Source organism: Geotrypetes seraphini, chromosome 4 (assembly GCF_902459505.1).
Source record: "Geotrypetes seraphini chromosome 4, aGeoSer1.1, whole genome shotgun sequence".
Classification (NCBI taxonomy): domain Eukaryota; kingdom Metazoa; phylum Chordata; class Amphibia; order Gymnophiona; family Dermophiidae; genus Geotrypetes; species Geotrypetes seraphini.
Window position 1 is genome coordinate 315,926,698 of NC_047087.1, and position 15,832 is coordinate 315,942,529.

At 46.8% G+C, this 15,832-nt stretch overlaps 1 protein-coding gene across 5 annotated transcripts in view; it reads left to right on the forward strand.

The window, feature by feature from the left end:
* Window positions 1-15,832, forward strand: part of ENO4 (enolase 4) — a 249,582-nt gene that overhangs the window by 154,709 nt on the left and 79,041 nt on the right. For 4 of the 5 annotated variants that reach the window (XM_033943107.1, XM_033943106.1, XM_033943104.1 and 1 more), the window contains exons 5-7: window positions 8,152-8,321; window positions 8,449-8,580; window positions 11,204-11,272. In XM_033943107.1, the coding sequence (XP_033798998.1) occupies window positions 8,152-8,321; window positions 8,449-8,580; window positions 11,204-11,272 (371 nt within the window). The remainder of the gene's footprint in view (window positions 1-8,151; window positions 8,322-8,448; window positions 8,581-11,203; window positions 11,273-15,832) is intronic. The other variant, XM_033943105.1, reaches the window with a different exon arrangement.

Genomic DNA, 15,832 nt, shown 5'->3' on the forward strand with positions numbered 1-15,832 from the left:
TCTGCTTCCACGTAATTTTTGTCCTGTCTTCTAAGGCGTACTATCCCGCCTGTGTTCCTTTTTCTGTCACTAATATACCTGAAGAAGGATTTGTCCCCCTTTTTAATGTTTTTTTGCCAGAATTTCTTCCACTCGAAGTTTTGCCTCCCTAACTGCCATTTTGACCGCTGTAGACCTGGTCCTATATTCTACCTTTGCCTTTCTTTTCTCCGTGCGCTTGTAGGAGAGAAACGCTTTTTTCTTCTCCTTAATGAGGTGCGAGATCTCCGCGGTGAACCATTGGGGTTTATTGTTTCTTTGTCGTTTATTTACTGATTTTATGAAGCGGCTAGTTGCTTCATGTATGGTTGATTTCAGTGTTAACCACTTAGCTTCTACATCATCGGTCTCCGCTTGGTCCTGCAGCATCCGATGGACGAAATCTCCCATGCGTGCGAAGTCTGTGCCCCGGAAATTGAGTACCTTTGTTTTCGTGTTTGATCTAGGGAAGCCTTTTCTAAGGTTGAACCATATTATGTTGTGATCACTGGAGGCTAGCGTATCTCCTTCTGAGACCTCTGAGACGCTTTCCCCGTTGGTGAGTACCAGGTCGAGGATCGCCTGGACCCTAGTGGGCTCCGTTACCATTTGTTTGAGACGTGCTCCCTTTATGGAGGTTAAGAGCCTCCTGCTACCGCTGGTTGTCGCTGAAAATGAGTTCCAGTCTGCATCAGGCATATTGAAGTTCCCTAGCAGTACAGCTTCTCCTCGTAGAGTGATATTCTCTATGTCTTCAATTAATTCTGCGTCCATGTCTTCCAGTTGTCTTGGGGGTCTGTATACCACACCTAGATACATGCATTTTTCTCTGCCTCTTGCCCAGAGGGACTCCCCGGTGTACTTGACATCTGTGATCCTGGTGGTTTTGATGTCCTCTTTAATGTATAGAGCTACCCCCCCTCCTAACCTTCCCTCTCTGTCCTGATGAAGTAGATTGTAGCCCGGTATAGCCATAGCCCACTCCAGTGCACAGACTCCCTCTGATGGAATGCCAGTGACAGGGAACTTCATCCTGTCACCCTACACACATTTGTAAAAATTTATAGAGTGATCACTGTGGCACAAGAGGATTCTTCCTTTGTTTCCTCTGTGTTATGAGCTGGTGCAGTCAGTCTGCCCTAGATTTCTGAGACTGCTTTTGTATGTCCCGCTTGTCTAGAGTGGCACACCTATTGCACTGGAAAAAGAGATTATCCCAGGACAGGCAGGCAGTCTTTACTCACATGTGGGTCATCCACGAGCCCAGAAGCGGACAGCCTCGCAAGTTCAAGTTCATTTTTTTTTATTTGAAAAATCGCCTATTTAAAACATTCTAAGCGACTTGCTTGTAGAAAACTCAGAATTTTTGAGTCTGCTGCACCGCGCATGCGCGAGTGCCTTCCTGCCAAGCACAGGGCGCGTCTCCCCAGTTCTCAGTTTTCCACGTAGCCGAGAAGTCCGTCTTTGACACTCTGTGCTGAACTTAGTTCGCTTCGTGCCTTTCACTGCGGCTTGTGTTTTATTTTACTTCTTATCGTGTTGCTGTGCTTTTCTTTTGGTCTTTGTTAAAAAAAAGTTAATTTTTTCGTTGAGTGACTGGCGAGGCTTCAACTTTATGGCGGTTATCTTTCCTTCTGTGTTCCGGCCGGTCACGGGCTTCAAGAAGTGTAGCCAATGCCAGTGTACGATATCCCTCACTGACCCACATCGCTGGTGTCTTCAGTGTCTGTGGCCTGACTGTTGCCCGGAGTCATGCGTTCGCTGTGCTACTCTTCAACCTCAAGCCCTCAAAAGTCATCGAGTTCAAATGGTGAAGATTTTCGGTATGGAAACCTCGGCAGCACCCTCGACCTCCGATTCTGTCCGGCCTGCTACGGGGTGTCCTCCTACCTCCACGACCTCGACCTCGACTCTCATCAGACCTTCCTTGTTTGGAACATCCTCGACCTTGAGTAAATCTGCCAAGTCTTCTCCTGAGCTTCCCTCAAGTCAAATACCTTAGCAGACAGTTCCAGCGGTGGTCCTCAAGCTACCCAAACATCATTCTTCCAAGTTGAAGCATTCTTCATCTTCGACCTCGGAGCCGTTAGCCTCAGCAAGTGGTCTAGTTTCAGACTCGGATCCACAATTGCAGGCTACTATCCAGACCATTTTAGAGTAGGAATTTGTTCAGTTACTGACCAAATATAGTTCTTCCTTGACTGCTTTCTGCAGTCCAGCCTGGGCACTAAGCAGGCTCACAAGAGGTTGAGTCCTTGCCTGTGCCGCGAGCTGAATCTACATACTCTATGCAAAGAGTCGAGTCTTTGCGAGTGTCTGGTCTGGAATCCTCACACTCCATACAAGGAGCTGAGTTTTTGGGAGTGCTTCGAGATTCCTCGATTCAAACCACAGAGTCTATGGGACTTCGATCTACAGCTTTTAGCCCTATATCCTCATTTAATGCATTGCCCGTTTCGAGGCATAGGGCGAAGACTCGACCTCATACGAGACCTGCTTCCAGGCAGCACTCTCACCGCCAGTCGAGACCCTCATCGAGGCATTCATCGAGGTGAAAGTCCTCCAGAGAGAAGCCTTCCTCATCCAGGCTTTCCAGTTCTTCGAGGCCTCCAACTCCTCGAGACAGGATACCAGTAGCAGAACCTGAGGGCTCAGCTGATTCCAGTGCCTTGCCCCAGTCTGTTTATTCACTGGAATATCAGTATTCCAGAGAGGCCACGTCTTCGTTTTCCACTCGAGGTCATCGAGGTCCTCTCGAGGCCATGCTCTGGTGGATCAGTTGTCCTTTTCATCCTTCCTCTGTCAAATGGCTGAGGACCTGGATCTTAAATTGGTTGCTGGTTCTAAGTATTCTAAGGAGTATTTAGAGGAAATGAGTATGCCTCGGCCTCCTGCGGAATCTCTCAAACTTCCTCTGAATAGACTTCTTTCTTAGACTTTCAAACGAAACCTGGAGACACCTTATGCCATTTCTGCTGTTCCAGGCAAGCTAGAATCGAGGTATAGAACTGTACATTGCAAGGGCTTTGAGAACTCCCAACTATCTCATTAGTCCCTTCTTGTGGAATCTTCCATAAAGAGGAGTCATCCTTCCAGGGTCTATGCTACCGTATCTCCTAGCAGAGAGGGCAGGACCATGGATAGGTTTGGCAGTTGTCTTTATCAAAATTCGATGATGGCCTCCACGGTTTTAAATTATAATTGTATCTTTACTACTTATTTCAAGTATTTTATTGATATACTCTCTGATTTTTCTAAAGACCTTGGTCAACATAGGCTTTTAGAGTTCCAACAAGTCATTACTACCTTGGCGTAACTCAGGTTGCACCTTCTTCAGTCCTCTTATGATGCTTTTGAACTATTCTCGAGAGTCACTGCTTTCTCAGTACCGATGCGCCACCTTGCCTGACTTCGCACCATTGATATGGATCCCAACATTCAGGATCGTCTGGCCAATATTCCTTGTGAAGGCAATGACCTCTTTGATGAATCCATAGAGGCAGCCACTAAGAAGTTCTCTGAGCATAAGAAATCTTTTGCTTCTATCGTCAGACCAAAACCTAAGCCAGCTCCTCCTAAACCTTCTTGGCCTCTTCCATCCTATAAGAGGCGTTATCCTCCGAGGGCAGCTCCTTACATTCGAGCACCCCCCAAGAAACAACAACAGCAGAAGCAACAGAAACCTCAGCCTTCTGCTACACCAAAGGCTTCTCAGCCTTTTTGACTGTATCAAACTGTGCATAACCTCCATCGTTCTGCCTCTGTCCTTCCCTCTTCCCTTAGGAGGTTGTCTCCATCATTTTTACCATCGATGGGAGACCATTACATCTGACCTCTGGGTTCTGTCAATAGTCAGGTAAGGATATTCTCTTCATTTCACTCAGAGCGTCCTCCAAGAGAGTATCCTTCCAATCCATCCCAGATCGCCCTTCTTCAGGAAGCTCAAGCTCTGCTTCATCTCCGTGCCATCGAGGAAATTCCCTTGGAACAACAGAGCAGGGGTTTTTACTCCCATTATTTCCTAGTTCCGAAGAAGATGAACGATCTATGGCCTATATTGGATCTCAGGGCCCTCAACAAATTTTTGGTCAAAGAAAAGTTTTGCATATTGTCCCTGGCATCCTTATATCTCCTTCTAGATCAGAACGATTGGTTATGTTCTCTAGATCTCAAGGAGGCTAACACATTTTTTAGCATTGAAGCCTAGCTGCCAGGTTGAGGACCAACTTTCCAATGTAAGCAGGTCCTGCGCCATATAATTCTGTAAACTGCATTCACTTACTATATTACATAGTTTGGCGTCATCGGCGAATAGTGTTATTTTACCTTGAAGCCCTTGGGTCAGATCCCCTATGAATATGTTGAAAAGGAGTAGACCCAGGACCGAGCTCTGCGGCACTCCACTGGTCACCTCCGATGTTTTAGAGAGGGTACCATTAACCACCACCCTCTGAAGTCTGCCACTCAGCCAATCATTGACCCATGCAGTTAGCGTCTCTCCTAACCCCATCAATTCACAGTTTCAACAGGAGTTAGACACGGGAAGTGAAAACCCCCTTCTCCCAAGCCTCACAGACGCTATGAAATTTCCACCAGTTCAGGTTGGATTTCAGGAGAAGTATCACTGGCTTCTACTATCATAGGCTCAGGCAAACATGAATCTACAGGAAGGTTCCTAACCTGGTCCTCATCCATGATCAAGTCATTTCCTGCCAGTGGTTCTGATTGCTCCTCAGTCAGCATAGACTCCCACGGGGCTGCTTCCTCCGTCCTGGGGCTCCTCCCCAATCTGGTTTCCGTTCCTCTGCCTGCTTCCCCTGTTCTTCTTTAGCTCATTAGAGAGTCTCCGTTTAAGCTGAGGGAAGAAACCACTCCCCTTTTGCTGCAGGGAGAAAGTTTTCTTCCCTTGGCTTGAACTGTTCTCAAGGCACCCCGCTGTGCTGCCTTCTGCATCACAGACTGTAAAACAATAAGGCCAATCCTTACTGTCTGATCTCAGTACATTATCAGAGAAGTCCCAGCTGTCTGGACCTTCTTCCCTTTCTCCCTCTGAGTCCACCGGATAGTCAGCTGACTAATTTCCCCGAGCTCTGACTTGGTTCGCCCTCCTGCATCTAGGCTTGTAACTCTTACCAAATCTCTCTGTGACAAGCCTCGGGGTTGCAGGATTGTCACATTGCACCCCCCTCATCAGAAGGTCCTCACGACAGATTCCTCGACCTACGCTTGGGTGGCTCATCTCGGCTGTCTCCGTACTCAAGGCCACTGGTCCAGCACAGATCGTCAGTGTCATATCAATCTGTTGGAACTCAGAGCGATCTTCAATGCTCTCAGAGCTTTTCAGCATCTTCTTCACGACTAGGTAGTCCTTATTTGGACAGACAATCAGTCACCATGTTCTACGTCAAGAAGCTCAAAAGGTGTGGGACTGGCCGATCCATTACAACACTATCTTGAAGAAGTCTACATTCAAGGAGAGAAAAACTGTCTGGCGGACAAATTGAGTTGTCTTCTGCAACCTCACAAATGGACACTCAATTCCTCGCCTCTTCATCACATTTTTTCTCAGTGAAGAACTCCTCAAATAGATCTCTTTGCATCTCCCCACATCCACAAACTGTCTGAGTTCTGCTTCAGGATATACTCTCCTCATCACCTTGAGGCAGATGCTTTCCTTCTGGAATGGATGAATCTCTTCCCGTATGCATTCCCTCCATTCCCTCTCATTCTCAAGACTCTTGTAAAGCTCAAGAACGATCATGCCACCATGATTCTAATAGCTCCTCGGTGGCCCAGGCAACTCTGGTTTTCCCTTCTACTTCAGCTCAGCAGCAGGGAGCCATACCTTCTACCAATTTTTCCATCTCTGCTTACACAGAGTCAAGGATCTCTTCATCCCAACCTGCAGTCTCTACACCTAACAGCTTGGTACCTCTCAACATAATTCCTCTTCAGTTTTCTCAACCTGTTCGGGATGTTTTGGAGGCTTCCAGAAAGCCTACCACTAGACAATGCTACCACCAAAAATGGACTACGTGGTACATCTCTCATAACAAGGAGCCTCGATCTACCTCCTTATCTTCAGTCTTGGATTATCTTCTGCACTTAACTACCTCTGGCCTCAAGTCTACATCCATTCGAGTCCATCTTAGTGCAATTGCTGCATTCCATCAGCCTTTCGAAGGGAAACCCCTTTCTGCTCATCCCGTGGTTTCCAGATTCATGAAAGGACTTTCAATGTCAAACCTCCTCTCAAACCGCCTCCAGTGGTTTGGGATCTCAATGTTGTTCTTGCTCAATTGATGAAGCCTCCTTTTGAACCAATGCGTATGGCTCATCTGAAATATCTCACTTGGAAAGTGATGTTTCTCATTGCCCTCACATCTGCTCGAAGAGTCAGTGAGCAGTTGCTGATCCACCTTTCACAGTTTTCCATCCGTACTCATCCTAAATTCTTACCTAAAATGGTTTCAGAATTTCATCTCAATCAATCCATTGTACTTCCAGTGTTTTTTCCAAGACCTCATTCTCATCCTGGAGAATCATCTCTTCATACCCTGGACTGTAAACGTGCTGTGGCCTTCTACTTGGAATGCACCAAACCACACAGATCTGCTCCTCAACTTTGTGTCTCATTCGATCCAAACAAGTTGGGACATCTGATTTCTAAACGAACCATCTCCAACTGGATGGTTGCTTGTATCTCTTTCTGCTATACTCAGGCTGGACTGCATCTACAGAGTCGAGTCACAGCCCACAAAGTCAGAGCCATGGTGGCTTCAGTAGCTTTCCTCAGACCCACTCCTATTGAGGACATTTGCAAAGCTGCTACCTGTTCCTCGGTTCATACTTTCACCTCTCATTAACGTCTGGATGTTTTCTCCAGACGGGATGGCCATTTTGGCCAGAGAGTATTGCAAAATGTATTCTCCTAAGTTGCTAACACTCCCACCATCCCATCCTGGTTAGCTTGGAGGTCACCCACATGTGAGAATAGGCTGCCTGCTTGTCCTGGGATAAAGCACAGTTACTTACCGTAACAGGTGTTATCCAGGGACAGCAGGCAACTATTCTCACAACCCACCCACCTCCCCTGGTTGGCTTCTCTGGTAGCTATCTGAACTGAGGAGACTTGCCTTGTGCTGGGTGGGAAGGCATTCGCGCATGTGCGGTGTGGCAGACTTGAAACTTCTGAGTTTTCTACAAGCAAGTCTGCTTGCGAGGCTCTTCGCATTCAGGCTCCGTGGATGATGTCACCCATATGTGAAAATAGCTGTATGCTGTCCCTGGATAACAACTGTTACGGTAAGTAACTGTGCTTTCCAGTAGATAGGTGTGTCTTTCTGTCCTTCCTGCACCTGCCTATTATTTCATTCTTTTTATGCTTCTCCAAGTTGTATCTTTTTTTTTTTTTAATCTTTATTCATTTTTTAAAACATAAGTGTTTCAGCAAATAAAAACATTTTAAACTTAGATACAACACTTAATATTCTACAATAATCCAGTTTAGAAGTTATCTCCCCCTTATTCCATAACAATCTTTGAACACCAGAAAAACATATAATAATTCCCATCCCCATATTCCTTACAATTATTAAAAACCAAAATCTACCCCTCCCCAACCTTTAATTATGCATTTCCAAGTTGTATCTTTGGAAGCCAGTCAGTGTAATATGTTTGAGTGTCTACAGGGGTACTACCTGGGCTCCTTTGATGCTTCTATTGGCTGTTGCTAGTTCATTAAAGATTACAGTGTTTTATGTTAATGCAAAACAGTTATGTGGTTGGACAGTGTTACCTCTTTGTTCTTACTTCACATAATTGGTTGGAGCTCTAGCATTCTTAGGTACTAACTGCAGGTGGCAGTAGAGTTCACAGTGGAGTAGGATGGACACATAAAAAATCCAGAATGGATTTCTTCTGCAGATGGCTTGCGGCCATGGGAAGATAACCTGCTTATCTAGAATGACACACCTGTGTGCTGGAAAATATATTATCAACGTAAGAACATAATCTCTTTTACCTGCTTAGAGTTCTGTTCAGATGACTTTGCCCGCTTAAGAGAATTTCTATTCTACTGTCCATGGAGATCCCCCACTTCAGGTTTGTAACTTGTTTGTTTTGTCTCATTAGGTAAAAAGAGTCCTATTTTACAGAAACCCATTCCTCCAGCAGAACCTGCTGAGCCCGTACTCAAAGGCAGTATTGCTATTGGGGCCATATCCCTTGCTGTTGCTAAAGCTGGTGCCATTGTCAACAAAACTCCATTATACTTGCACGTTGCATCACTAAAGCACAAGCAGGTACTGAAAAGGATTTAATCTTTTGCTAAAACGTGCATTGTTCACTTAAAGCTTTAAGTGTATCAGAAAGCACCTTCTTCAAATGTATTGGACACTTTTCTATTCCTATGCATTTAACTATTTTCAGCAAATAGCCAGGAAAATGGCCATGCCATTGCCATTGGTAACTCTGCTAAGCTGTGGAAAGACTACATCTGGAAAACTGAACTTAATGAAAGAAGTGATTGGCATACCACCAACTGGCCTCACAATCAGAGAGGTAATAGGATATTTATTGATCTTTGTTGGCACTGACAGCCAAGGTCGGAACTGTTTCCTTTTGTTATCAAAAGCCCTGATTCTTCAAGATGTTTTTCTATAGAGACGAATGAGCAAATCCTTTGATGTTTTCAACCTTTGGAAATATGCTTACCTATGATAGTTGGCCAGGATATAAATATCACTAGAGGTACATTGCCCATACAGCTGTGAAATCTCAGAGCCATCGATAGATCCTTTGAAAGAATACAGAGAACTTTGCCTCTTCCTTAGTGCCCCTCCAGACTGGCCCGGATAAGGCTGATGGGTTATGCACTTCTGCCATCAGGTGGAGACAGAATTCCTAATTCATGAGTGAGCCTATATATGTGCTGTGGAGTTCCACCGAGAATTAGTATTTCTGTATCGCCTGGTAGACTGGTATAGTCTTTACGAATGGGTTATATACCTCACTGCTACCAGCAGGTGGAGACTGAGAACAAACTTGTATATCAGGATAACTTCCCCTCTAGCAATACAGTCTATCTCAGTCTTCATAGCAGGTTGTAAGACAAATTTGGCTCCCCTCTTAGTACTGTTGGAATTTTGTTCTGGACTCCTGGGTTCCCCTTTTGTGCTGGACGGAGCTTGGACGGGTCCTGTTTGGAGATCTGTCTGACCTTGGGGGTGTTAAACCCGGCGGGTCTCGTGCTGGGTCCCTGCCCCCACCTTCCTCCGCTTCCTCAAATTTTTGTAGAGGTGCCTCAGCCAGCGGCCTGACCCCCTGGTTGGTCAGCCTTCCAGCTTTGAGAGCCGTGGAGTCTGTTCTGATTAAGTTAAAAAAAAAAAATCCTGAGGTGTGCTGGTCTAAAGGGCTCATTTCATTTTAAAACTGCCTTTTTTCTGTATTTTCTCTAACCGGCACTTTTCTTTCAGCTAGGGTGGTTTTCGGTGCTCATTGTGCTCCAGATGTGAGGTATTCGCGGACAGCCTATGCAAGCTTTGTGCATGCCGGAGTGGTGGGGGAGTATCGTCAGCAGCGGTTGCCGACGGCCAGGACAACCTGCCTCATGTATCTTGCGAGTGGGCTTCGGATCGTGGGGAAACCCGGGCTTTCCCTGATTCCCATGTGGAAGGTTCCCCAGCCACCGATGGCCAGGGTGAAAAGGATTCCCTTACTGCCAGAGCGGATGGGGATTCCCTTTTCGCGTTGGTTGGTTCCTCGGCCTCAGCGTCAGGAAAGTCCCAAGCTTTTCAGACATGGCAGGCCGCAGGAGCTCCGTTTTTGGCGGTTTAAGGTCCAATTTTGGCAGGAACCTCCTCCTTCATTTGTTACCTCAGGTGACCTTCCCCATGTTCTGAAAATACAGGAGCAAGGTATGGCAGGGCCTCCTGACAAGGCGGGGAGTCCTTTGTGGCCGCCGGGGGTTTCCCCCCCTGAATTTATGTTGGCATTCTATAAGGCTTATGTGCTGGCGGTTGGAGGTTATGTGTCCACTCCGGGGTTCTCAGGGAGGGGGGGTTGCCCTCGACATCTTCCCCAGTGCGGCTCCACACAGCGACGGTTTTGCCCCCCCCTCCACTCCTCTCTCGTTCAAGTGCCTTAGGGTTTCTTGAGATGAGGATTTTTGGCCAGAGATTTCCAGGATCCTCTTGGGGGGTCAGATTCCGCCAGTGAGGGGTTCGAACACCCCCCTGCTGGTGATGATGTGTCGGAGATCTGGACAAGTTGGTTCAGACTCTCACTGATTCTAAAGTGCCTTGTTTGCCTGAGGATAGGCCTGGGCCGCTGGCTCGAGGTGGTGCTGAGCATGGGCATGATTTCTGCCGCTTCTGCCCTGGTCGAGAGGCTGCCTCTTTTCAGTCTCCTGGGCTCTCTAGAGACAGGTTCTTTCAGCGCATGCAGTCCTTTTGTGGGGCACGCCAGGTCCCCTGCCGCCTGCCCTGCCCAATGACTCCTTGTTGGCGCCCATCTTGGTTTTGGTGGGCTCCCGGCTGTGAGATTTTTATCCAAAGTGGACTAAGATAGGACTGACTTTTAAGCAGTCCTATTTATGTGGTTATATACAGAATATTGACACTTAAGTGTCCAAGTGCTGACTCCGCTCCTGGAATGCCCCCAAAATATTTGTCTTCAAGTTGGGCGCCAAACATTATCAGCATCACTGTCTTGTTAAGTGCTGCTGAATGTGACTAGTTAGCCCCAGATAGGAGATTTAAACAGCCAGGAGTATAGGCAGCAATTGTTTTAATGGATGCAGGGAGTACAAGATCATTTTCTAAGGGAAACCCTATGTGGGATGAGCAGGTACCGTGTACCTTCATAGATTAGTACCTACTTTGAAGCAGATAGAAATGTACTCTCAGAAGGTATGTGTGGGGCTTTTAGAATGAAATGCTGCACACACCGTCAACAATGTCCTTTCTTTGCAGCTTTTTCTGGTGAATAACCGTTCTTGTAGTGTGACCAGTATCTCTACTTTTACCTATGGATGGGGGAGGTAAACATTTTCTTGGGGCTTTTTATGCAGTGAACTGCTACTGATCCTGCTAAAATGCTTTGGAAATGTCCTAAAAACATTTACCAGCTGGACAAAGTGACTGGGTGTCAGTGATTCCAAACTTTTCTTGTGTTTGCTTTTCAGAGCATAGATGTTTTTATGGCTCTACAAAAGGAAATAGCAGTGCTGACAGACAAGCTTATCAAAGCTGGGGTAAGATAAATTATAATTCATTCTCACAAGGATGTCATAACTCTATTTATCCTAGAACAAGCAGGCAGCATATTCTCACATGTGGGTGACATCATCCACGGAGCCCTGATGCAGACAGCCTCACAAGCAGACTTGCTTGTAAAACTTTACAAAGTTTGTGACTGCCGTACCGCGCATGCACGAGTACCTTCCCGCCCAACGTAGGGTGCGCCTTCTCAGCGTCTCATCAGTTATCAATTTTCTGTGGAGCCAAGAAGTCCTCTTTCAACTCTCTGAGCTAGACTTAGTTCTACTTTGTGCCTTCTCTCACTGTGGCTTCTGTATTTTTTCTTACAGGCTCGCTGTGTTTATCGTGCATTTTCATTTCTAAAAAAAATTTTTTTAAATTTCGTCTCTTTTTTATTTTGTGTCATGGCGGGGCCTACCCTGCGGCCCCAGCCTAAGGGCTTTGATTTCGCCACGGCTATTTTCTAATCAGTGTCCCAGCCGGTCACAGGCTTTAAGAAGTGTAGTCATTGCCAGCGTGCGATATCACTCATTGACCCACATAAGTGGTGTGTTCAGTGTTTAGGACCTGACCATTGTCCGGAGTCATGTGCCTGCTGCGCTACCCTTCAACCTCGAGCCATTAAACGTTGTTGAGTTCAAGTAGAAAAGATATTTGGCGGTATGGATAGACCTTTCCCTAAGGTCCTCACCCTGACTGCAACCCTGGCCTCGGCCTTGACCCAAAATTCGGTCAAATCTTCGATGGGGTTCCCGCCATCTACTTCGACCTCGGCCTTAATTAAACCTTCCTCATTTGGGAAGTCATCGTCCTTGAGCAAGTCTGCTAAGTCCTCACCTGAGGAGCCGCTTTCCTCACTGTCTCCTTCAGGTAAGGTAGTTCAGCAAACTCCTTCAGGCATGCCACCCTTAAAACCGGTGGTTGTGAAGCTACCCAAGAAGCATGTCTCCAAATCAAGGCGTCATTCTTCCTCATCTTCTTCGGATTTAGTCACGCCAAATGTGCGAGATCCTCGGGTCTTGGTTCCACATTTGCAGGCTATGATCCAGACTATTATGCATCAGGAGTTTGGTAACATGCTTGCCCAATACACTCCTGACTCGACTCTGCACTCAGCAGTCAAACAAGGAATCGAGTCCTTGGCAGTGCCTTGAGCTCAACCTAGTCATTCTATACTGTTTGTGGTATGGCGGTATATAAAAATAAAGGTATTATTATTATTATACAAGGAGTTGAGTCCTTAGGAGTGCCTCAAGCTAAATTTGCACAATCTATGCAAGGAGTTGAGTCTTTGCGAGTGTCTCGACTGGAGTCTACACACTCTGTACAAGGAGCAGAGTCCTTGCGAGTGCCTCGAGATACCTCTACAGAAGGAGCTGAATCCATTTTAGTGTCTCGACGTCAGTCTCCGACTTCCAGCCGTCCTTCCTCACATAAGGCATTTCCCTTTTTGAGGCACAGAGCAAGGACTCCTCGACATTCATCTAAGCGGGATCTGACTGATTTGAGGAACAGTTCTCCACGTCATCTGTTGAGGAACCCATTGAGGCTTAAGTCTCCTTCTCAAGACAGGTCTCAATTATCCAAGCATAGAGACTCTTTGAGGCCTCCAACTCCTCAGTTGAAAAGACTACCTGCAGAGCCTTACCACTCTCGCCATTCAAGTTCTTCTCCTGCGAGAGATTCCCTACATTCTCTCATTGAGTCATCTATACCTGCAAATTCAGATCTCAGGTATCAATACTCCAGAGAAGCTTAACCTTTGTTCTCTGCTATGTGAGGCGCCTTGAGATCACCTTCTACCTCACGAGGCTGTCCTTCTTCAGATCAGGTATCCTTTTCCAAGTTTCTCTGCCAAATGAGTAAGAATCTGAACATCATTCTGGAATCTGACTCCAAATACTCCACGGAGTATTAGGGAGAAATGAGTATGCCTCATCCTCCTAGGGAGTCTCTAAACTTTCCCATTAATCGACTTCTTTCTCAAACCTTCAAACGAAATCTTGAGACACCATATTCCATTCCTGCTGTGCCAGCGAAGTTGGAATCTCGCTACAGGATGGTCCACTACAAGGGCTTTGAAAAGTCTCAATTATCCCATCAGTCCCCTCTTGTGGAGTCTTGTTTAAAAAGAACCAATCCTGGGAGCGGAGCTTACCCAACATGGTGGTCTGATGTATCTGCGGGGACGCTGTCGTGCTTGTGGTGGAGTGTTTCCTCATATGATATGGTGAAAAGGAAGTTGAAAATATGAGTGCTCCCCGTTAAAGCAGCAGCACCATTTGGCCTGATGGATGTCTTCGTGGATCGTGGCTCACAAACTCCACAACTGGAGGTCTCACAACTTTGAAAGCCACCATACAAGAAGCGACAAACCGCTATGTTAAATTAGTAAGTAAGCGGCGAAGAAACAACAAGCCGCAATGGTTCACTGCGGAGATCTCAGACCTCATCAAGGAAAAGAAAAAAGCATTCATCTCTTACAAACAATCGGGGAAACAAGACTCTAGGGCAGACTACCTGACCAAGTCAAAAGCAGTCAAAACAGCAGTCAGGGAGGCTAAATTTCACATGGAGGAGTCTCTGGCAAAGAACATCCAGAAGAGAGATAAATCCTTCTTCAGGTATATCAGTGATAGAAGTAAAAACTCTGGCGGGATTGTACGTCTTAGGAAACCAAACGGAGACTATGTGGAAAAGGATTCCGAAAAAGCCCAGCTATTAAATGAATACTTCAGCTCAGTCTTCACCCGTGAAGCGCCGGGGCTTGGCCCTCAACTACAGACAAGGGCAGACTCAGTTGACCCATTTAGTAACTTCGAATTCACACCCAGCAGTGTCTACGATGAGCTGTCAAAACTCAAGGTTAACAAGGCAATGGGGCCTGACAACCTACACCCCAGGGTGCTTAGGGAGTTGAGTGTTGTCTTGGCAGAGCCACTGTCGGCACTCTTCAACCTCTCCCTTAGTACAGGAAGCGTCCCGTTGGACTGGAGGACGGCTAACGTCATTCCACTCCACAAGAAAGGCTCAAAGATGGAGACAGCAAACTACAGACCAGTGAGTCTAACATCTATAGTGAGCAAACTTATGGAAACTCTGATCAAACGACAATTGGATAAGATCCTGGATGAGGAAAATCTACGGGACCCCCGTCAACATGGATTTACTAAGGGGAGATCATGTCAATCCAACCTGATCAGCTTCTTTGACTGGGTGACGGGGAAGCTGGATGTTGGGGAGTCCTTGGACATCGTGTACCTGGACTTTAGCAAAGCATTCGATAGCGTATCACACCGCAGGTTGCTGAACAAGATGAGTTCTATAGGATTAGGTGACACATTGACGAAATGGGTTAGGAACTGGCTTGGTGGTAGGCTTCAAAGGGTAGTGGTGAACGACACCCCCTCAGAAATGATGGAGGTGATCAGTGGAGTGCCACAGGGTTCGGTCTTGGGACCGACCCTATTCAACATCTTTATAAGAGACTTGGCAGAAGGGCTTCGAGGTAAAATAGCCTTATTCGCCGATGACGCCAAACTAAGTAATGTAGTGGGAAAATGCACAACGGACGAAGATTCAATGCCCGACAACATGATGCACGACCTACTCCTACTGGAGCGCTGGTCTAGGACCTGGCAACTCAGCTTCAATGCCAAAAAATGCAAAGTCATGCACCTAGGCAACCATAATCCAAACAAGACTTATACTCTTAATGGTGAGATCCTAACAAGAACGGTAGCAGAACGGGACTTGGGGGTGATCGTCAGTGAGGACATGAAGGCTGCCAGTCGGGTAGAGCAGGCCTCATCCAAGGCAAGACAGATCCTAGGTTGCATACGCAGGGGTTTCGTCAGCCGGAAGCCGGAAGTCATTATGCCATTGTATAGATCCATGGTGAGGCCCCACCTGGAATACTGTGTGCAATTCTGGAGACCACATTATCGCAAAGATGTGCTGAGATTGGAGTCGGTTCAGAGAATGGCCACCCGGATGGTCTCGGGACTCAAAGATCTCCCGTACGAAGAAAGGTTAGACAAACTACAGCTATACTCGCTTGAGGAGCGCAGAGAGAGGGGGAACATGATCGAGACGTTCAAGTATCTCACGGGCCGCATCGTAGCGGAAGAAGATATCTTCTTTTTCAAGGGACCCACGGCAACAAGAGGGCATCTGTGGAAAATCAGAAGCGGAAAACTACGAGGTGACACCAGGAAATTCTTTTTCACTGAAAGGGTGGTTGATCGCTGGAATAATCTTCCACTGCAGGTGATTGAGGCCAGCAGCGTGCCTGATTTTAAGGCCAAATGGGATCGACACGTGGGCTCTATTCACTAGGCAAAGGTATTGGAGGGTCATTAGGGTGGGCAGACTAGATGGGCTGTGGCCCTTATCTGCCGTCTATTTCTATGTTCTATGTTCTAACGCGCAAGCTGAGGTGCTGGACTTCTCCGAGGATGCCACCGTATCTCCAGATGAGCGGAGTCCGCCTAGCTGCCCCGTTGCGATGGAGGAGTTGTTTCTCGACGTGCCGGCTCAGGATGCCCTCTTGC